General features: G+C 34.7%; 1 protein-coding gene across 10 annotated transcripts in view; it reads left to right on the top strand.

Annotated features, from left to right (window-relative positions):
* LOC104907672 (uncharacterized) overlaps positions 1–22,240 on the top strand; it is a 48,445-nt gene that overhangs the window by 23,564 nt on the left and 2,641 nt on the right. For all 10 annotated transcript variants that reach the window (XM_010696630.4, XM_010696631.4, XM_048643146.2 and 7 more), the window contains 18 exons: positions 4,239–4,332; positions 4,496–4,558; positions 4,680–4,789; positions 5,496–5,600; positions 8,590–8,663; positions 9,336–9,411; positions 11,410–11,631; positions 12,470–12,541; positions 15,307–15,378; positions 15,466–15,530; positions 15,714–15,816; positions 15,888–16,019; positions 17,347–17,490; positions 20,401–20,508; positions 20,592–20,642; positions 20,814–20,891; positions 20,976–21,089; positions 21,409–21,605. In XM_010696630.4, coding sequence (XP_010694932.2) covers positions 4,239–4,332; positions 4,496–4,558; positions 4,680–4,789; positions 5,496–5,600; positions 8,590–8,663; positions 9,336–9,411; positions 11,410–11,631; positions 12,470–12,541; positions 15,307–15,378; positions 15,466–15,530; positions 15,714–15,816; positions 15,888–16,019; positions 17,347–17,490; positions 20,401–20,508; positions 20,592–20,642; positions 20,814–20,891; positions 20,976–21,089; positions 21,409–21,605 — 1,880 coding nt within the window. The remainder of the gene's footprint in view (positions 1–4,238; positions 4,333–4,495; positions 4,559–4,679; positions 4,790–5,495; positions 5,601–8,589; positions 8,664–9,335; positions 9,412–11,409; positions 11,632–12,469; positions 12,542–15,306; positions 15,379–15,465; positions 15,531–15,713; positions 15,817–15,887; positions 16,020–17,346; positions 17,491–20,400; positions 20,509–20,591; positions 20,643–20,813; positions 20,892–20,975; positions 21,090–21,408; positions 21,606–22,240) is intronic.

Genomic DNA, 22,240 nt, shown 5'->3' with positions numbered 1-22,240 from the left:
GGTGAGTTGGTGAATCCAACTTATTTTAAGAGTATTGTGGGTAGTCTACGATACTTGACTTCCACAAGACCCGATATTGTCTATGGAGTAGGGTTAATTAGCAGATATATGGAGAAAAAACCTCGCCAATCATATATGCAGGAAGCAAAGAGGATTCTTCGATATATTAATGGCACAAGAGATCATGGAATTTTGTACACCAATGCAAATACATCAAAATTGGTTGGTTACACAGATAGTGACTGGGCAGGTGATATTGACACTCGAAAAAGTACTTCTGGATATGTTTTTTATCTAGGAGGAAATATCATTTCCTGGTCTTCCAAAAAGCAACAAGTAGTTGCTTTATCAAACAGCTGAAGCTGAGTATATTGCATTAACAAGTGGAGCATGTCATGTAGTATGGCTTGGAAGAATGTTGGAGAAACTAAATTTTGTTCAAGATACTCCAACAACAATATATTGTGACAATAAGTCAGCAATCGCTTTAGCCAAGAACCCCGTGTTTCATGGTAGAAGCAAGCACATTGATATCCGGTTTCATTGTATTCGGGAGCTTGTTAAAGATGGAGAAATTGAAGTTGATTTTTGCACTTCTAAAGAACAAGTTGCTGATATAATGACCAAGCCTTTGAAGGCTGACATATTTGAGAAGCTCAAAGCTATGATGGGCATTATAAGTCACAAGTATAAAGAAAATAGTATCTAAGTTTGAGGGGGAGTGTGAAAAAAACAAACTTATTCTATTTTTAGTTAGTTTATATAAAAAAACAGTAATCAAGCTAATGGAATGATATTGTTTGCTTGTAATTTATTCACGCAAGAAATATGATTACCTTTAACTTTGTAAGGTTATCTTGATTTCATGTAAAGTATAAATAGAGATGTAATCTCATTTAAAATATAGACGAGAAAAACATATATATTATATTTCCTGGGCAATTCTATCTCTTCTTATTATAGTTTGGAATTAGCAAATCCCTTTCTCCTACAATATTGTACCTGATTTTCTTACTCCTAGGGCTCTTGTTGTTTCAATTCCCTTCTTTAAGGTTAGAGCTTTTGCCATTTGGTTGCAATTGTAAGCACTTTTTGTAGCTTCCAATGTTAAATTTTGCATGAGAGATGTGGTTGAGGCTTAGTGTAACACCTCGATAATTCTCTCTTTTTCGAAATATCTTTTTTCATATAGAACTTAGAGAATCATCAAAGCATTATCACCCGTGTGATAACGTATCGACTTATTCAGAATGTTGCAGCGGAAAACATATATCTTAACTTTAGAATTGAAATATAATAAATAACAAAGTAACTTAAAGCCAAACAACAATGTTAATGTTAACTCCAAACCAAACTTAAATATAATGTATCTACTATAAAACAATAAATAATCAACATGCTACACATGCTCTCCATTCCCGAAACCCCATGATGCATCATCTGCACACCTATAAATGTCATTGCACTAGAAAAACTGCTCACCAAGAATGGATCATCACATGATCAATAAAGCAAAACCATGATCAACGCATACAAACAAAGTATGTAATCAGCAAAACTGAGTACTAGATAATAATAAATATTCCTAACATGATATTAATAAATATTAAACAGGGATAAATAACAACATAATAATCTAACAATCTGCAGATAATTTTTACTAAACTAAACTTTAACAACCTTTTTATTACTTTGATAGAATATTCATTGGATCGAGTTGTCTAACTAAACACTAGCTTTCACTTGGGAAGACCAAATACGGTGCAACTCCGTATTCCATAATGACCTACGATGTCGAGGAACCTTTTAAATAAAAGTAGGAACGGTGATCAATCCGATTCCCAGAAAAAGCCATGGCACGACTACCATGTATCGCAACTCCTGATTGTCCAACTTCAGACGTGCACCAACCTAAAGTTTATCACTATCCAAGTTTTACTTTACATGATTTATCAATTATTACTTGTTATGACACACAAGCAACACAGATAATATATAATAAAAAATTCACAACTTTATGTCTTTTATCTTAGGATTAAATAAGTGATCATACAACTTACAACCCAAGATTAATTTCTTCTTTATTCCAATTCTTTTTATTTGTTGAACATAGCCAACAACCAACTTATCTTTCAAAGTTATAAAATACCAACTTACCAAATAAAGTCCACATTCCACATAGAGTGGTGAAAATAATAATATAAGGGAACACATGATTCAATCATGATCCAACTAATAATATATTAATTCCCCCATGTGAATTAATAGATAAAGTTCCCAACCAACATGCTTGCATCATTATTCCACACAAACATGATATAAATCTCATACTTCCTGCGTTTCAATTTAATTGTGACACTTTCTATTATAGGAAGTTTCAATTTTAGTTGTGACACTTTCATTTTGGGTAATAACTTCTATCTATCTCTCTCCTATCACATGAAACCTTTTATTTTCTTTCTCTATCTCTCTCCTCTTCAAAAATTGTCTAGGAGTCTGTAATTTTAAAAGTGTCACAACTAAATTGAAACGGAGGAAGTAATTAAATCTTCATACTTAACATGTTCGCACACAAACATATATGAACTCACAAAGTTCCTATACATGATATTACATAACGTTCCTTCCTAAAATCATGATACTACAATGTATGTACATACCTTGTGTAAACAAATTGTTAGGCCACTTAAACAACTTTAGAAGTCGCCTAGAGAGGATTATCCGCCTAAAACAACCAATAGATGTTATAATCAATACTCCAAATAAATTCTAGCAATTTTGAAATACTTAAATTCCCTTTAAGAATATTTATAAGATTTTTTCATCATTAAAACTTCAATTACTTATACTCCCTAGCATAGTACTATTATACTAGTCATTAAAATCCATAAAACTCCATTAATAACAACCTTTTTAAAATTTCAGCAACTTATAATTTATTAAAACTCCCTTTAAACATACTTAAACATGCTTAAATTCATAAGTTCAATCAATTTCATGGTTTATAACATTCTACAATGATTTTTCAATCTTTAACACCCTAAAAATCCATGCTTTGATAATTTAAATTCCAATTTAAACATAATAATCAAATTTGAATTTTTATTCTTTCAATACATAATTCATATAATTTTAGATTCATAAATAAATCATCAAACTATAATCTTGAAACATAATCATATTAAAACGAATCTGAATAACATAAACTTTGCATTTAAAATAATTTGAGGAGGAAGGAACACCGACGGGAATCAACGACGGCTTGAGGCAGTCGGTAAATGGTCGACGGGCGGCGGGCCGACGAAACAAAGAAGTGAAGGTCGAAGGAGAGCTAGGACGCAAACCAAAGAGAGAGAAAAGAAATAGGAGAGAGAGCAAGCCGGATTTCTTGAGTGAGGAGAGAGAAAATATTGTGTGTGGGAAATTTGGGTTTAGTGTATTTGTATGTGTGTTTTCCTTTTGGGCTTAGGAAAGACATTGGGCTTTAAATAGATTTTAATGATGAATAGGATTGATGATTAAAACTCCTAACATTACTAGAAGTCCTTTTCCTAATCTAATTAGTATTTGGATTCCTCAAGCCCATTTAATTTTTTTTTTTTTCAAATCCAAATAATATTTCAAATGTTTTTCAAAGCATGCCTAAACAAAATATTCTAACTTCCTTAAATCCTTAAAATAATTTCTTTGACTTTCAAAATAGTCAACCTTTTATATAAATTAATTATTTTAAACTAAATTTTATTTAAATATAAATATATACTTCCTCCGGTTTTTAATAAGTGACACGTTTTCCTTTTAGGGAAATCTCACAATAAGTGATACATAGCTCAAAGTAGTAAAACATACTTCTCATTTATTACATCTTTGCCATCATTTAATTGTTTCACCTACCTACTTTATCCAATACTCAAATTTGATTGGTTGAACACGTGGTCCCAACGTTCTCTCTCTAGGCTCTTTGGTATACCCCCACTTTCTCTATGTGTCACTTATTACAAAACGGAGGAAGTATATACTAAAATATATTTATAAAATCCATAAATTTATGGGGGATTACACTTAGAGCTGTCAGTTCTGGTCTTCGGTTCGGGTTGTCTTGGGTTGGGTCAACTTTCCAGGTTATTAAGTATGTATCTTTTCATCACGTTACTTATTATCCTTGGTGATCACTATTCCATTCTGTTGCTCTCTTTGCTGATAGCTTTGTTTTTACTTTCTGTTTGTTGCCTTTGCAGCCTTCTGAGAGTGGTGGGAATCGATCGCTTCCATTAGAAGGAATAAGTGCTGCTGCTTCTCTGTTCTCATTGATCTTGGAATCTGAACTAAAGAGTACGTATATTGTGTCGAATACATGATTATTCTTTATTGCTGTTACGTTTATTGTGGAGTCTAAAATAAACAGTATGTTGTCTGGAATGTCATGATTCTGTCTTCATCCCTTATAACATTTTTATTGTTGTTATGTTTACTGTCTGATCTGTTTTTCATGTAGCTGCCTCTGCAACAGCATTTAATGATGATGATAGCAACGACTACCTTCATGCTTCAATTTTTGGTATATATGGCTAAGCTATTAAACTTTACATTGTTTTCATTTTGCCTTTCCCAGATGCGTGAGGCTGCCTTTGATCATTATCAATTTCAGCTTAGTTTATGTTGATTAACATTTTTCTCAGGCATGGATGAAAGGCTGAACTCTTATGGTCTTATTGCAAGGGCATCAATAGAGTATTCAGTGCCATTTCTTACAAAAGTCTTCTTGGAACGCTTTGCAAAACTTCACCAGGTAATAAACTCACTTCTTTTATTTATATGATCTAACTGACTCTTGAACCGCTTGCGTTGTGTTCATTTTTCTTTTTATCGTTGGTCAGTATTGAATTCACATATTTCCTCCGTTTTTTATTAGATGTTACACTTTTCAAATCACAGACTCCTAGGTAATTTTTGGAGAGGAGAGAGATAGAGAGAATGAAACAAAAGAGTCCCATGTGAACATGTGATAGGAGAGAGATAGGGAGAAGTTACTACCCAAAATAAAAGTGTAACATCTAATTTAAAACTTCCTAAAATAGAAAGTGTAACATCTAAAAAGAAACGGAGGAAGTATTTTTTTTTATTCTTCTGTTAACAGCTTACAGAACTTCTTATTGGTTCTAAATGAACTTTTTCTCCTTCCAATTCTAGCATGGAGAAAGTTTTTGTGGGAAGCTATGGAGATCTTAATTCCTATTATACTTTTTTGTCATCTTGGTGGTTTCTTTCTATAAACCGCCTTTATTCATGTGACCTATCTCCCATTTTCCTATGCTGTAATTACGGACTTATTCTAGTTTCTACAGTGCATCTTATCTGCAATAATACGCATTTTGCACGCATTGGTCTTATTTAGAACCAAGCAAAGTATCTTATACAAGATGAGCTCTATAATGTGCAATATTTCTTGAATTTCCTAAACCCTTTTGCTTCAAAGTTTGTCCTTTCTATTTCAGGCTAGAGGCAGATCTGATCCAACTGCAATATTGGAAGAGATATACTCACTTTTACTAATAACTGGACATGTTCTTGCCGACGAGGGAGAAGGGGAGTTGCCTCTGGTACATTCTTGTTATGTTACTTCTCATGCTCTTTTACTGATGCTTTTTTTTGAAAAATTTCTACATGGCCCCTTATGTTATGTACTTTTCTGTATGGTGGACAATTTTTTTTCTTACAAAAAATACATCGTCTTTATAAGCATGACAATATTAACATTTTGACCTTCCATTTGTGTTTTTTCTTGGAATGGCTGTCTATTAATCTCCTCCAACACCTTCATTTGGTCAATGACAACCACAAGGAGGCTATTATATGTCTGTGGTAAAAGGTTCTTTTTTTATGTTCCACCAGGTTCACAGCTGTCTTCCAAATCAATCTATTATTGATCTTTACTTATATATTAAGATTTAGTGTGTGATAGAGGGTACGTACTAGAGGTTAGATACTTAGATGTCTTTTATTATGTTTAATTAGAAATTTAGAACAAGTGTACTCCACTACTCCCTCTGTAGCTTTTTGTTTTACCCATTGGGAATATTCAAGTCAAAGTTGGAAAACTTAACCATTTTAAGTAATTTATATTTATAAGAAAAAACATAGCCACATGGGATATTGTTGGATTCATTTTAATGTGAACTTTTAGAATTTCAGTTTTTGATAAATTGTACTAAGAAATAATTGAAAATAGGAAAATTCCAAAAAACTACCTTTTAATTTTTTTTTTCTTCATAAAATTACCTCTTGCAGTAAAATCATTTCAAAACACTACCACTTAACAATTTTAGTTAAGTTTGACCGTTTAGACAGGGTTTGAACATCACATGCTACTCATGTGAGCACGGTCAAAAGTTTCCCTCCCTTCTGAATGACCCACGACCTCGTGAGAGCACGACTTTCCTCCCCTAAATTACCCGCAACCTCGTCGTAGCCCAACTACAATCCATTTGAGTGTGGTAACGTGCTAACTTGAATAGTACGTGATTGTCAAACCTCGTTTTAACTGTCAAACATAACTAAAACCTTTAAGTGGTAATATTTTAAAAGGAATTTACTATAAACTTTTTTCTAAAAGGTTGTTTTTTTGAAAAAAGTTTGTTATAAAAGGTAGTTGTGTGAAATTTTTCCTTAGAAATATTAGTGGTCGGGGATATCATTGGAGGCTGTACAAAAGTAAATAGGTAAGATAAGAAAAACCATAGAGCGAGTACCAAATTTAGTGAGAAATCTATTAGAAGGTGCAGTATGGATGATCTTTTGGGATGCTCTTGTTAGAGCTTTCATTCTATTGTCGTTGGTAGGTATGCATGTCAAATTTATTAGAAGCTTTCTTTCCAGGGTTCCAAATAGGCAAATAGCGGCAGCATTACAACCATTGGGCGATTTATGAAAGATTACTTTTTAAAATTACTGAACCGAGATTACCTGATGTGAACCGGGTTGCATAAACCATGTTGTTTCCACTTACCACTATGTGTTACATTTACAAGGAACCATGGTCCCAATGTGTCAGAAGCTTTTCATATTATTGCTGTCTGTGATATTTGTTCTAATTTGTCCGGTCCTGTGATTTGCTGTGTGCTCATTGCTGCTTTCAACAAACTATATTCTTATCAAGTAGTGATTCTAACAATTATTATATAATATTATCCATTTCTGATTAGCTAGTAAATCTGCTTTCTGATATGGAGAGCTTTAGTTAATGATGGAGGCTAAAATGAAATATCCAATTATACTAACTGTAATAAAAAATCTAATGAAATAGAGGTGCATGCTCAACAGGTGAGAGCCTGGTAAAATGTACTAGGAACCTAGGATAATGGTATGATTTGGTGTAGCTAATACTCGTTACTTAATGAGTGTGTTTGAAAATATATGAATTGCTAGTGGTAGTACATTCTACTAGTAATCCATCTGTACCGATCATGTTATGTATAATTCTTTGAGGTGTGCGCTGAATATATTATCACTGTTGAAATTGAACCATCAAAAGTTTCTCTAACTCATTCTCTAGTTAGATTGAGCTTTTATGAATCCAATGTATTTGACATATGTTGAGTTTATTCTCAAATGCATGTTTCCTCAAACTTTACATTTCCAAAGGTGAACAGATAATTTGGCTAGAGTAATTTGATTTTGCACAATAAGCATTAGGCTTTGGATTGTATTTTTTTGCAATAATGTCTTCTAATGGATTCAGTGGTTATCAGTAAATAGGCCTGGTTCATAGGCTGAGCCCTGAGTACTCCAATGGGTATGAACGTAGGCCGTAGGGGCGAACTTTTTTTTTTTTTTTTGAACAATTTTTTTTTTAATGCAAGATGAACAAAGCTTGAGTGAGAAAGTATAGTTGGAAGTTCAGAATACAAACCCGGGTGCAAACGCGATGCCAAGCCACAAATGTTGTATTTACATCTTCACTATACAGATTTAGACTCTAAACAAACGGAGATAAACCATCCGCTTCTTTGGCTTATGATTAATTTGTTCCTTCTAGCAAAAATTCTTCTCTCTGCAATTAGCAGCAGAGTGCCCCTTACATGAAATTTAGGACTTGTATTGGACAAAGCCTCTAATGGATAGGGTCAATATAGGGCCAAATTGTTAGGCTTATAGTTAAGTTAAAAAGAAGCCATGTGACAGAAAAAGTTCACAATTTGTTTTGTTTACATGTGCTCATTTCTCTCCTCTCCTTCATTGGCGCGCCTGTTTACAAAATGCTATTGGCCTGTAGTCCACATGGTCCGGCCTGGTTTGGCCATGTACAAGATGACCCACTATTGACCTGATTCCCTATACACTCACCCGATCCGCCCAATAACCAGATACCCCCTCCCCCTCTTAACACCAAGATGAAAAAGGAAGGGCAGCTCTCAATCTGAATATATGTTGGTAATTTTTTTTAATTAACATATCACAAGAATAATTCTGGTTTATACCATGTGCTTGAAGTAACTATTCCTATGTGTGTGTTGAAGTATGATGTCAACTCTTCAGTCTTTCCCTCCACATATTCTGTATCTAATGATGCATATTCTTTGTTGTGCTTAGGTTCCAGAGACTATACAAATGCACTTCTTGGATAGCAGAGAAGGTGACAAGCATCCCGTAGTAGTACTTTCCAGGTAATATCTTTGGCTCTTTGCAGCTTTGTCAGACATGCATTGTTATTTATGAAGTCTCCTCAAACTCCATTGCTGCAAACAAGAAAGGCAGTTGATTGGCCTGCTGCTTTTTTGTGAAGTTGGTTGTCTGTTTTTAAGACAACCCTGCATTCTGCTGCTTTATCACTTGAAAGCGAGGGAAAATGGCCTGATTGAATTATTTTACTGCAAGCTCCGGACGAGAGGAAGCGTCATGGAACATCAGAAATAAACTCTTTTCCAGGAACTCTTTTGTTGCTTGAGTTGTGGCACTTGTCAAAAAGCTTTGATCTTTTTAACTGACATGTGCATGATGAGAATGTGTTAAATTAGAAAATAACCCGTGTTAGTGGTTATTATCTCTTTATGGCTCAAAAATATTGTCACTGGTGGATTATCTTTTAGCTGGCTACACCATCTTCCTCCAATAAAGCCTTTGGATAATTTCATTCGCTTCTGTTATACGAAGCCATGGCAGAGGCAAACCGCGTTTCTTCCAGAACTATCACAATTTACTGCTACATCTACAAATCTGACCATATTCATTAATTTTAAATTTTGTGGAAACTGATGTTGTGTATGCTTGACCATGATGTTAGTCTATATTAGTATATTGGTGTGTCATGTATCTCTGTTGTCTTTGTTGTTATGCAGTTCCATATTACACTTCGCTGAGCAGAGTGTTGATCCAGAAATTAGAGTATCCACTTTCAGTCCTCGTCTTATGGAGGTACAGGACAAACTTTTCATATATTTCAACAGGATGATATCTCACCCTTATTAGACTTGTGCTTTGCTTGCCTCCTTCGAAAATGCTAACTATTACTGTGCTCTGTGCTATGTAAATTAAAAATAGTTTCTTCGTACTATTCAGATGCTAACTTTCTGCAATATGTCCTTACAATAACTCGTCATTACAATTTGAGCAAATGGAAATTTCACATGTTTCTTTTTTCCTATTTCATCTCAAGACCGTAAGCATGGGTACAATCCGACTTTGCTATATAATTCTGGCCTGTTTGTGTCTGTGTGTATCTAACACATATGTGCAGCTGTGACTATTATGTGCAATGTATGTTTCTCAAGAGGTTTTGTATCCTTTTATAATGCATATGTATAGTGGTGCCTTTTGCTTATCCTGTATGGTAGTATTCTGCTGATGTATTACAATGTTGAGGACCACGGTGTTTATAGAGTAAGTTTATCATCAATGCTCTCTTCACATGCTTCCATGACCAACATATACTAGCTTCTGGAATTTTTACTTATTTCATTGGGCATGTTCCTCCAGTCTTTTTAAGTAGGAGTACTTGCTAGTATGTCATATTTTTTTGAATGGTGCCTGTAGCCCTATACTGTTGTTTTTGTCTTGACAAATCTGCTGCTAAATAGAGTTGACAAAAGGTCAGGTCTTGTTGATAATAGATGGGTTGGATGGGTTGAATATCCCTCAACCCAAACCAAAACCTTATATACATTTTGTAAAACGCAGCCCTGACTCGATCTTTTTATCAAAGAAATGCAATAAGTACATACTACATAGATAATATGCACGCACAAGCATACACACTACTCAAACTAGGGTATGCCTGCTGGACATGGGGATGTGACTGAGTCTGGGAGTCTGCCGTTTTATGGAGAATGTCCATATTTTGGTCCAAACTACAGTTCAAGTTTGCACGCCTATGTAGAGTTCTTAACTGTTTGACATAGGTAGTTGAGGTAAAATGCAAAGCTTGAGTCAGTGGCGGATCAAGGAGCTAGTCCACGTGGGTTCGGAGTTGGTTGAAAATTAGAAATAACAAAAAGATAGAATGATTCTGTTTCCAACTTAATAAACTCGAGAGTTAGTTGAGGTGCATCAAAAAAAGGAAACCTAAGGTAGTATAATAAGATGGTCATTTATCCAAGCTATCATAACGTAATAATGAAGATATTTATCCAAAATATCAAAGTATCAATTGAAAAAGTAAAAAATTGGCAGGAGAAAAAATTGAAAGTACAAAACAAGGTTTCAAAGAGGAGAACAAACTTTGTAAATAAATAAACATAATTGGAACCCATTAAATTTGAAAGGATTAAAGAAAGCGGCAAAAAGCTGGGTAGAAGCAAGACCAAAAAATTAAGAAAAATACCCCCAAAAAGAAAAAAATGGGAAAAGCAGCTGCTTGTTGTTTGTGTAAACTGGTCTGGAGATTCCAGCTGTTACAAACGGTAACAGAGCATGGTTACTTTTGGTTTTGCATGATATAGGCTTAATGGACTGGAAGTGCTAGGTAGAAAATGAAGCAAGCCGTGAGAGTATCTGTGCTAGCTTGATTGTGATGTGTCATAGTTATGTGAATCTATGTGCAGTTATGTGTATAAATCATTTTGTCGATCAGGTGCAGTATAATTATTTTAGTTGGCTTATTGCTTGTTTGACTTGTTATTTCATGAGTATATAATTGCAAGTTTGACATTAGTATCTTTCAGGACTAAAAATCATGGGAACTTTTCACTAAATAGCCGAGTTGGAAATTCTTACACATATTCGAGTACGCAAGTCCAAGTAACATTGGCTTTAAGATAGCTAATATTTTCATCAAACTTTGCTTAATCTACGATAAATTCTTCCAATGCTTGTTATGTAGCTTTCATTAATATGCTTAATGTATGTAGCCATCTCTTGCTGTATATCTGTGAGATATTTAAGTTTTTAATGGAGCAATTGCTGACAATTATGCAGGCAGTTATCTGGTTCCTTGCTCGATGGTCTCGCACATATCTAATGGCATCTGAAGCTAGTGGCAATGGTGATGGTGGTTATCTTCCGGAGCAGCTTCAGCATTCCAAAAAGGTGTTACTTGACTTTTTTGGGGAACTGAATAAAGGAAAATCCGTCCTTGATCTTATTGTCCGCATATCCATAACAGCGTTGATTTCATATCCTGGGGAAAAAGATTTGCAGGTATTGAAGGGGCTTCTGCTTCCGTAACAATTGTTTTAGGCTTTTGGCTGCAGATTCTTCATTGATAAGCAAGATAACCTAATTTATTTTGTTCAATCGCATATCTAAGCATTCATAAGTGTTGCTTCTGGTGTCTTCTTTCGTATTCATTTATACATAGTGCCAAACAGACAATACTTGCATATATTTTAGTGCATATGTTTGGGTCATTCGCCTTTCTTGAAGATGTGCTGTTGGAATCAAAATCCATTGAGATTCTTGATTAATGAACTTGCAATTAAAATCAACATTGACACCGCTTAATATTGAGTTTTTCAAAAATATACAGTGCGATTATATGGGCAATAAGCTTCACAAGTTGCATGCCCGATTATCATCAACAAAAGTGGAAATTAGCGGGCATGCAACTTGTGAGGCCTATTGCCTGATTGATAAAAATATTATGAGCACTTGCATTGTGAAGTCTGTACTTGATATTTACCAACTTTGTAGAAAAGTTGTTTTATAATTGTTTGAAGGCATGAGGGTTTTCCCCCTTTTTCTTTTATAGTCCTTGGCTCTTTTGTATACGGGGACATTAGTGGTGTTTTGCCACTATATTTCATCATTATATATCAATTAAAGGAAACAAAAAGAAATATTATATTCTTTTCTCACTTTTTGCTGGGAAGGTGGTTGGGGAAACTTGGTTTTCTTTTCCTTCAGCGTAATTTATAAATTACCTTGTTACCACCTACTCGCAATCAAACCATTGCGAATACTGAAATTCATAATGTTGCTCATCTTTGCTATGTATCACTTAGTCATATATTATATCTAATATCACTTTTGTTATCAGGAGCTTACATGTCGCCATCTATTTCATGGATTAGTTGGACGTCGGGAGATCAGTGCCCACCTTGTTTCTTTGGTGAGTATTATGCCACAACCTTGTAATACTTCCTCCGTTTTTTTTCACTTGAAACATTAAAGTATAGAACACGAACTTAGAAGAGGAGAGAGATAGAAAAAGAACTCCTGTGTGCTAGGAGAGCTCAAGAGAGAATTTATTGCAAGTAAAAGAAACAGATGAAGTATATAACATGACTCAGAAGTACTCCATTTTGCACCCTTTGAGATCTTGTTTATGCTTTGTGGTTGTGGCCATGATGATGAAAAGAGTTTGCTAGAATCAAGATATCTTAGTGGTTTGAAATTTAAGACTGTTGTGCTGCCTATTTCTTTGCTTCTGAGTGTGACTGCTGTCCACCCAGTTTTCTATATTAAAATTTTTAATTTCTGTACTATCGAATTTCTTAATACATGTACCCAATTTGTAGAGCTCCTAAAAACAATCATATGATATTGGTTTTTTCTTCTTCTTTAGGTTTCCTATCTATTACTATATTCTCATAACTTAATATTGCCCTTAAACGTGGTCATGTCTGCTACTCTGCTTCCTGATCTTGGTACATATGCTTTATTTGGTTAACAAGAATTATTATTAGGGTTGGATGAGGGGATAAGAATTTAAGGTAACTGCTCAAAACCCTAGAGATATCAGCAGAATTAATGTTGTGGTGGCTTTAGGTGTCATGATGACATTATGCGGTTAATTTTTCAGAGATGGATTTTAAATTTGATATACTCAGATGTAACAATGTTAGTGCTTGCCGAGTCGAAATGGGATGGCGAGTACTGAAAAAGCTTCACTTTGTAAATGGCTAAAGGCTGCTTTAAATTGTGCAATCTTGCTTCTGAGTAGTGCTCTACTGCAATCTCGTGAAATCTTTCCCTAAACTATGAATTTCTGGCTTATTCGAATAAGCTTTTCAGATCTTTGGGGGAACTGTCTCATCCAAGGAAAAAAAGTCGTGGATGCGGTTGCGTTCACAATTTCGCAGAAGTGGCTTGTAACAGATTGCCGCTAATGCTGCGTGATTTTTTGAAAAATTCACATCAATGTTCTGTTAACCTAAATCTGTCATTTTTCCAGTTTAAGAAGTATTCTTTGAACATAATATGACCGAATCTGTCATATGATTGTGCTATATATTTTTGTTAATAAATAAATACTTAAAATCAATGCACCATCCTATTTTTGATATATACAGTCACAATTCATGTTCATTACCTAACTTGAAAGCTCGTTTCTCCTCTCCCTTCTTTGGAGTGTAACAGCCTAACAGACAATGGAGTGAGAAGGGTGTGATTTTAGTCGTGGTGTTATGTAACGACATTTGGTGGAACAACAAGTGCAATATACTTAAGATAATGGCTGTTACTGAATGGCTGAGTACTAATTCCATGGTCGGTCTTATCTGCTTTCTTGAAGATAGAAAACTACCCAAAAATAATAAAACTGAACTCAACTGAAACAAAGATGCAATTAAGTTTAAGTTTATATATATAGATATGTAATTTCTTTGACTTTGGTGTGTGTGTGTGTGTGTATATATATATATATATATATATATATATATATATATATATATATATATATATATATATATATATATATATATATATATATATATATATATATAGGGTTGGATCCGATGAGAATAGGTCCCTATGTGAGAATACTTTTTTATGTGAGAATGAATCTCATCCTTAGGTTTAGGCTTAATCAAGTGGCTCACGATTTTTCAAACAACAGAAACTAAACTAATTTTCTCTCTCCTCCAAAATAGTCGGCTCAAGCAACTTTTTTTCTGTCTCTCACTCACGTTCGTCTCTCTCCTCCTAGAAACCTGATTCAAGAACTAACGAAGAAGATCCAACTTCCATATTTGAAAGAAAGCAAAATACTAATTAACCTAAAATTGAAGAAGATTACTAAGAGAATCAAGAAAACGACATTGAGCAACTAAGCCCGCAAAACTATGAGAAAATATCATAGTGACCATGTGATATATCATAATAACCCATCTATCACATGTTTAAAGAAATTAGTCAAGAAAAAATAATATTTACTATTTCCATATCATGGTGACTCTCTGTTATATCATAGTGACTCTCTGCTGTATCATAGTAACCAACACAACCCTCTGCTATATCATAGTGACCCTGTGCTGTATCATAGTAACCAACACACTTTCTGGAAAAAATAGTGTGTAATCCGCAAATAATTGAACTAAAACTCCATGAATGACGATATAGAGGAGAGAGAAAGAGAAGATGTGCAGAACTTTAGAGAGAGAAAAAAAGTAGCGTGAAAGGGGTGGGGAAGAAGGGGGTAAGGGTTAAACTAAATTACGAAAATGTCATTACTCATAAGTGTATTTAGAATGGTTAGATTAGATTAGATTAGATCCAAAGGTCCAGATTTGATCTCACATAAAAAAGTGTTCTTACATGTGTTCTCACAAGAGCCCTCCTCTCTCTCTCTCTCTCTCCCTCTCTCTCTCTCTCTCTCTCTCTCTCTCTATATATATATAATATATATATAATATATAATATATTATAATATATATATATATATATATAATATATATATATATATATATATATATATATATATATATATGAAGTATATTGTAGTATTTTGTAGAGATATATTCCTAGTTACGTTTGGTAGTTATATTATGTAGAGATAACTCGCTATTAGTTTTCCACGCCATATTTGTATATTACTGCAATATACAGTAAACCCAATTCAGGGGACTCTATACATTCTTAACATATATGATGCAGGATGCATGGCGTGATTTGGCAACATCTTTTGCTAATGAACAAACTTTGTTCTCACTGAGTGCTCCTCATCAAGTAAGCAACTAATACTCCCCAAATTACAGGCTTTTGTTATTTTAAGAGTTGGATATAGTTATAACACTGTCCACATTATATGAGCAGCGGTCCCTGGCACGGAGTCTTGTTCTTTCAGCATCTGGATTGACAAATCCTGAGACATCAAATCAGTAAGATTCCCGTTTCTCAAGCAATAAAGATATAGATTAGAAAGACACCAAACACCCATGTACAAAAGGATGGTTAAGGGGGGTGGGGGGAACTCATACCTTCCTGTCAAATGACTCCATTTAATTTGTACTGGTGGATGGTTGATTGAGTGTATGCTGATATGATTGTATAACCTCTTGAAGGTATGTGAGGGATCTCATGAATCATATGACAGTTTATCTTCTAAATTTGTCGGGCAAAAGTGATCTGAAGAATGTCTCTCAGCAGCCAGAGACTATCATGGTGGTAAGGAACAACCTATGTGAAAGTGAACCATTCAATTTGGTAAATATTCAATATTCTTTTTGGATATGTAGGTGAGTTGCTTACTGGAGCGTCTACGTGGAGCTGCTAGTGCCTCAGAACCACGGACACAACGAGCGATTTATGAGATTGGACTTTCTGTAATGAACCCTATCCTAACATTTCTTGAAGTCTACAAAAATGAGGTACTGAACATATTCACTGCCGTCTAATAATTAGTTGGATTGGCTAATATTCATAGTTAAGGGCCAAAGAACAAATTTATGCTCCTCTTCCATTGTAGACTTCAAGATAACCATTTTATGTCCCCAGAGAAAGTTTCACTTTTCTCTTTCAAGGTAGCCAAGCTATGTTCTCTGAAGTCTGAACTATGCCCTTCCAAAAAGAAGTAATAATGACTTGGAGTAGTGCAAGAAAATGTATGAAGTAAGTGAATAATGTTGTAGTCAGATGGCATTCTTAAATCCACACCAAAATTAAATTTGCAATATATATTTTGGGATGGAAGTATTCGTTTACGAAGCAAGTGCATTAAAGTTTGTAGATAGTGATCATTTAAAATAAATCAATTGGAACAAAGATTTATTGACAGGACTATTACTGTTACATCACTTACATGTACTAATAATATTTTAATGAAATGTTCCATTATGTGGGTGATTTTGGTTGGAGAAGGACGTGATGTCTCATAGTTTAGAGTGAGTGCTGTATCTAGCTTCTCTTTGTGCTCACACTCATGTGATATTCGCTGATGCACCTCTTTATGATGTGCTGGAAGATTGGATTTTTTATATTTATTTTTTGCTCTTGCCTTTTTTTTGGTGGGCTTCTGGTCCCCCCTTTTAGATTATCATCTCTTTTACTGCTGAACGAATTTATTTCCTTACAAATAATAAATAAAAGTAGATATTTTGTGAACTTACCATCATCTGCACTCATCTTGGAATCCTTATAGCCCTCGTTATCAATGAACCTTCTCAATTTCAGAAACATGATTGTTAATTCATGGTTCCATATTTACTGACCCAGGCTTAATTTGTGATGCAGTTTAAAATGGCAGTGACATCCTTAAAGACTGCTTTATTTCCTATCACATTGGAGCATCAACCTCCCTACTTTATCTAGTGTACATTACTTGCTAAACTACCAACAAAATTCACAAAAGTCCAACTAATTGAGTGAAAATTGTCAAATAATTATAGGAGCCCTAGATTGTCTAGTTACTGGAGACAATCTTTAACAATTTGAAAAGCTTGATCTGAGAATATGTCAAGCTGATGGCATTTGCTGGTTGTATCTGGTTGTAGAATATGAGATGCACAAGGTGCAACTCAGAAGGCATGTGGTGAACCTTTGTTTTGTATTTGTGATGTTAATTATAGGAGACTGTCTCTGCTGTTTTTTTAATTATAGATAACTGTATCACTTATTATGCTTTTATCATCACTTATTATGCTTTCGTTTTTATTAAAAATGTTCTATTATGAGAGCTGATGATGACCTGTTCTTTAGCCTGCAGTTGTCTATTTGCTGCTCAAATTTGTTGTCCAGTGGGTAGAAGGCCAAATTAGTTATCTGGAGGCTCAAGAAACTGCAACTCTCATCAACTTCTCTATGCGTTTGCTTCAGATATACTCTTCCCATAACATTGGCAAGGTGAATTTCTAAAGCTTGTGTTTGCTCTCAGCTCTATAGATGTGTTTGCCTGGCTTTCTAATTTGGGGCTTTTGATATTGTTCTTTAACGATGACCATTTTTGAGAGAGAGGACTTATCGTAGAAGGATTGGGATAACAACAAATAGGGGATGTTGGAGAGAAGTGTAAGGTATGATAGAGGGGAGATTTTGAAATAAGATATAGAAGAATGATGAGTAGGACTGTTCATTGTCGCAGAGGAGCCATCTGTTCAGGTTGGATCCATATTTGCACTCTTAATAATATCTAGATGTGAACCATCTTTTTTTTTTTCTTTTTTCTTTTTCATGTTCAATTTCAGCTTTGCACCAGATCATTTTGAAAAGACAAAGAAATATTCTTACAAAAGTTCATATGAGAATAAGTGAATGAAAATTCAGAAAACAATTTATATTGATATCCGAAGCTGTCGTCTTCTTTTGCAGCATAGTATATACTTCTATTGCAAAATAAGAGTTGCTTTAGGAAAGTATTTTAGATTCAAGATAAGTGACATTGTAGACTATCAATGCAAATATAGAATTCTTTTGCTTAATTTGCTCTTAAGTCCTTCAACTTTAATATGCTAAGCATCATCAGATATAATTTATTCTTCTATGTAAAAGTATATATCGAATACTTTACAATTTGCATACATTATTCATATGAGAAGATACATTACCTGTGTTGGATCCTTGTGAAATTCTCCCTCTGTTTCTTTTAGTGGCACTATCTTGACTTTTAGCTCTACGGAGGACTGACCTTGACCGGAATTTTTCGGATAACATGTAAAACTATATGTGAGATTTGTTGGTTTTATCTCAATGAATATTTTCAAAATATCAACTCTTTGTAACTTTTATTATTAGTCAAAGTTGTGTGTTGACAAATGTGAAAGTGGAAATATTGCCACTAAATGACAGAGAGAGTAATGTATAATATGTTCATATTTGTGTTTCAATACCCATGTGCAAATATCTTTAAAAGCAATTCTTTCTTTCAGATTTATTTTGCAATTCAATCTATATTCATTTGCAAAAATCTCCATACGCAGTTCTTTCCTTTGGTCACCTATATTTGGAATTTGAAGGTATAAAATCTGAACACAAGTTAAGGCCTTCTGTGTGGAAAATGACATTCATTAGACTCCATGCAAATGTTTATTTACTTATGAAGCGACCCAATAATTAATACATCTCTCCAAATGTTTGTGTTCTGTGCCAAGAAAGTTTTTGGTTCAGAAATCACTTTTTATTGCACTGTGAGGTAACTAACGAACAGCTGACAATTGCATTAGATTTAAGAGACATCAGGGATGAAAGGCTTCTTGGATATGGGCTTATCTCTCTGTACTTTTTAATTTTAGATATAAGAGAACAGGACATTCTAGGGAAGGAATACCAATGAGCTTTTGGGATGGTTTAGCATCTCCATGGGTGCTTTCTGGGGGGTGTTTAATGGTGTAAAGTATGACTAGATTAGATACATCTAATTAATGTTTCATGAAGGACTCTTCGTCCTCTTTTGTTATACTATTTCTTTGTTGTTGGAACTTTTCTTTGTCAAAACAAAATACAGATGATTTGCTTCTAGAGAATAAATGTTAAACTATCTTTTGACTTGTTTTTTGTTTGGAAAAAAGATTGATCCAGTAAGATTATGGACTTTTTTTATAATTCAAAGTGATATTTGATGGCACTGTGATTTATAGGACTGTATTATTACTGGAGTATAGTAGTGTTATGTTAGATACTAGATAGAGATGGTCACGGGTTGTACAGGCTTCATCTGGCTCTGGGTTGGTTGAGGCGCTGAGTTGATGGCCCACTTCCCTATCGTCGGCTCTGGGTTGGTTGTTCGGTATCAAACTCAGCTTTCCAATTTTTAGCACTGAACAAGATCTACTTAATAGCATCAAGGACTGAAGATGTATAAAGAAAAGCATTTTTGTTGGCTCCTGTGCAACTTCATAACATGGACTTTGACACCATCCTACCACATTTTACTCCTGCTTTCCCTATTTCACTGACTCTTAGTGATTTATGACATTTTGATTATTGAAACATTTGAAAAAAATTACTCTGTTTTGATTGCCATGGCAGATGAAATGGTGGTGGGGGGTAGGGGTAAGAAGAGAAGAGGTGGTTGGGGAGGCGAGAGAAAGGAAGTTGTGGGGTTGGTCACTATTATAAAAGCTTAGCTGTTCACTGAATATCTACAGTAGATTTATACCATAAATCTAATGATTGGGGTTGCAGACTTGCAGTATAGCAACTACAAGTGAGTCATTGTTAATAACCAATCACATCACCAAAGACTAGTATATCTTAAAATTAAGTTGGACCAAGGTAATAAGGGGAGGCTATACCACAATATCCTTCTCAAGGAAATTCCATTGTATACTGCAAAGTACGAAGGATCTTAACTGGACTATTGTGATTGCTACTAGTCCATACATCTGTTACCCAACGTCTTTTAAACTCATACCAACAGTTGGATATATTCATGGATGCACTTCCTGCTATTGCCACATATCTTGCAGATCCCATTCAATCAATTGCACACATGTTTATCCAATAAAATTTAGCTAGTAAGAAAGAACTTAAGTTATTGTCAATCAAATTGATGGTTTTAGTTGCTTGCTGGCGTATACCACGTATTACTATTTAACCAAGTGTTGAATCATAATAGCATAGAAGCCTACTGGTTTGCCTGTTGCTTATGATTATGATGTGTTGCCAAGTTATGTTCTTAAGGGTCCTATTTTCCACAGTTTTTACGTCTCTACTATGTTAAGACACAAGTGATGGTACAGATTGCATATTTTTTTATTGTGCATTTGTGTTTTCTTGTTATTGAAGAAAAAACCCTCTTTTTTCTCACTGTATTAGATTTCTATAAGTCAATCCAGCACCTTAGATAATGAAGCAAAAACTGAGAAATACAAGGATCTGCGTGCTTTGATTCAACTTCTTGCAAACCTCTGCTCAAAAGATCTGGTATGTTCTTCTATGTTTCAGATGAAAAGAATTATCATTGCCATTCTATGCAAATAGCTACTGAGAATATTGATAATTTACAGATTGATTTCTCAACTGGGCCTGTGGAGTCATCGGGTACGAACATCGGTCAGGTAAATAAATCCCCATGTCCAGCTAAGTTCAATGATTTTTCCTTACATACTGGCTTTGAACAATGTCAATCAACTTATGATAGCGCTAAACGCGTCGTAAAGTAGATGAACATGGTGGTGGCCTTGGCAATCTTGATGATGAGGTCGTTTTTTGTGTTTGAGATGATGCAGGTTGTGTATGTTGGTCTCCACATAATTACACCATTGATATCCATCGATCTTTTGAAATATCCTAAACTCTGTCATGAGGTAAGTTCCAATTCACCCCATAAGAATATTGCAAGTTTCACGATCTATTTATGGAGTTTGGTATCTCATTGAGCCAATGTGCAGTACTTCTCGTTGATATCACATATGTTGGAGGTTTACCCAGAGATGGTTGGCCAACTAAATGCAGAAGCTTTCGCACATATAATTGGAACCCTTGACTATGGCCTGCGTCATCAGGTAAACTTCCTTATATACATGTTACTTCAGGGGTGGGTACTGGAGCAGAGGAGAGGATAATAAACGTGGAAGTTGTAGGATTCTAGTCTATGATCTCCAGACCCTTATAAGAATATCTTCAGACATATTATTCGAGTTGTAAGAAGTATATCATTAGGCTCGCTCACATCCAGTCAGCCTTGGGTGAATAAGATGTGATGCAACTATGCTAGTGGCTGCCAAATCCAGTACCAGTTGGAGTGCCACTCTATAATGTTGTTCGCTGATTGATAAGACTGGGCATTCATGCATCTGTTTTTCTTCTGCCTTGATGCTGCAGGATTCAGAAGTCGTTGACAAATGCCTGAGAGCTCTGAAAGCACTTGGCTCATATCATCATAAGGAAACTATCACTGGAAATGTAGGTTTAGGCTCACAAGCTAGTGGTGTCAAGGATTCAATGGGGAATGTTCTGGAAGGGATTTTAAGTCGCTTCCTTCCTTCCTTGCTGCAGTTACTTCTGTTTGAGGATTACAGGTATAATCTGATTCTTAATGTTGACACATTAGCTCCTATATATTTTGAATATATGACTTGCGTCAGTCCCACATGTGTAACAAATTCAGTTAAGGACGGTAGCTTTGACTCATAATTCTGTTATGCTGTGGTTTAAGATAAATCTCCCACCATCCAGGCATACTATGGGTATGACGTAGTTATAATTGTTTTAACTAGGTCCACAGGTAGAGATGGCAATTATCCATGGGTGAGTGGATTATCCACCCACCCGCCCCGAATAAATGAGTGAACACCTGTGTAAAGAGGGTGACGGACGGGGGATGGGTGGATCGGATATGAATGCTATTTTTTGGACCCATCACCCGCTCCATCCATCCACCCATATTTACATATATATATATATATATATATATATATATATATAAACACACATATATTGATATTTAGTCGCTATGTTGTGTAATATATGAGACTATGATTAAATTTTCGTACGTCCTCCGTTCTGTTTTAAATGAAACATTGGGTGAAATGACACTATTCATCAATCAATTTTGACTCCAATTTATCGCCATTATATAGAGAAAAACATAGTCAAGTGAAATTTTTTTAGATTCGTCTCGATGCATACTATCAGATTATAACTTTTTTATATT

The sequence above is a fragment of the Beta vulgaris genome, chromosome 4 (assembly GCF_026745355.1).
Source record: "Beta vulgaris subsp. vulgaris cultivar EL10 chromosome 4, EL10.2, whole genome shotgun sequence".
Taxonomy (NCBI): domain Eukaryota; kingdom Viridiplantae; phylum Streptophyta; class Magnoliopsida; order Caryophyllales; family Amaranthaceae; genus Beta; species Beta vulgaris.
The sequence above is the reverse complement of the archived record's forward strand: the minus strand, read 5'-3'. Positions and strand labels throughout refer to the sequence as shown.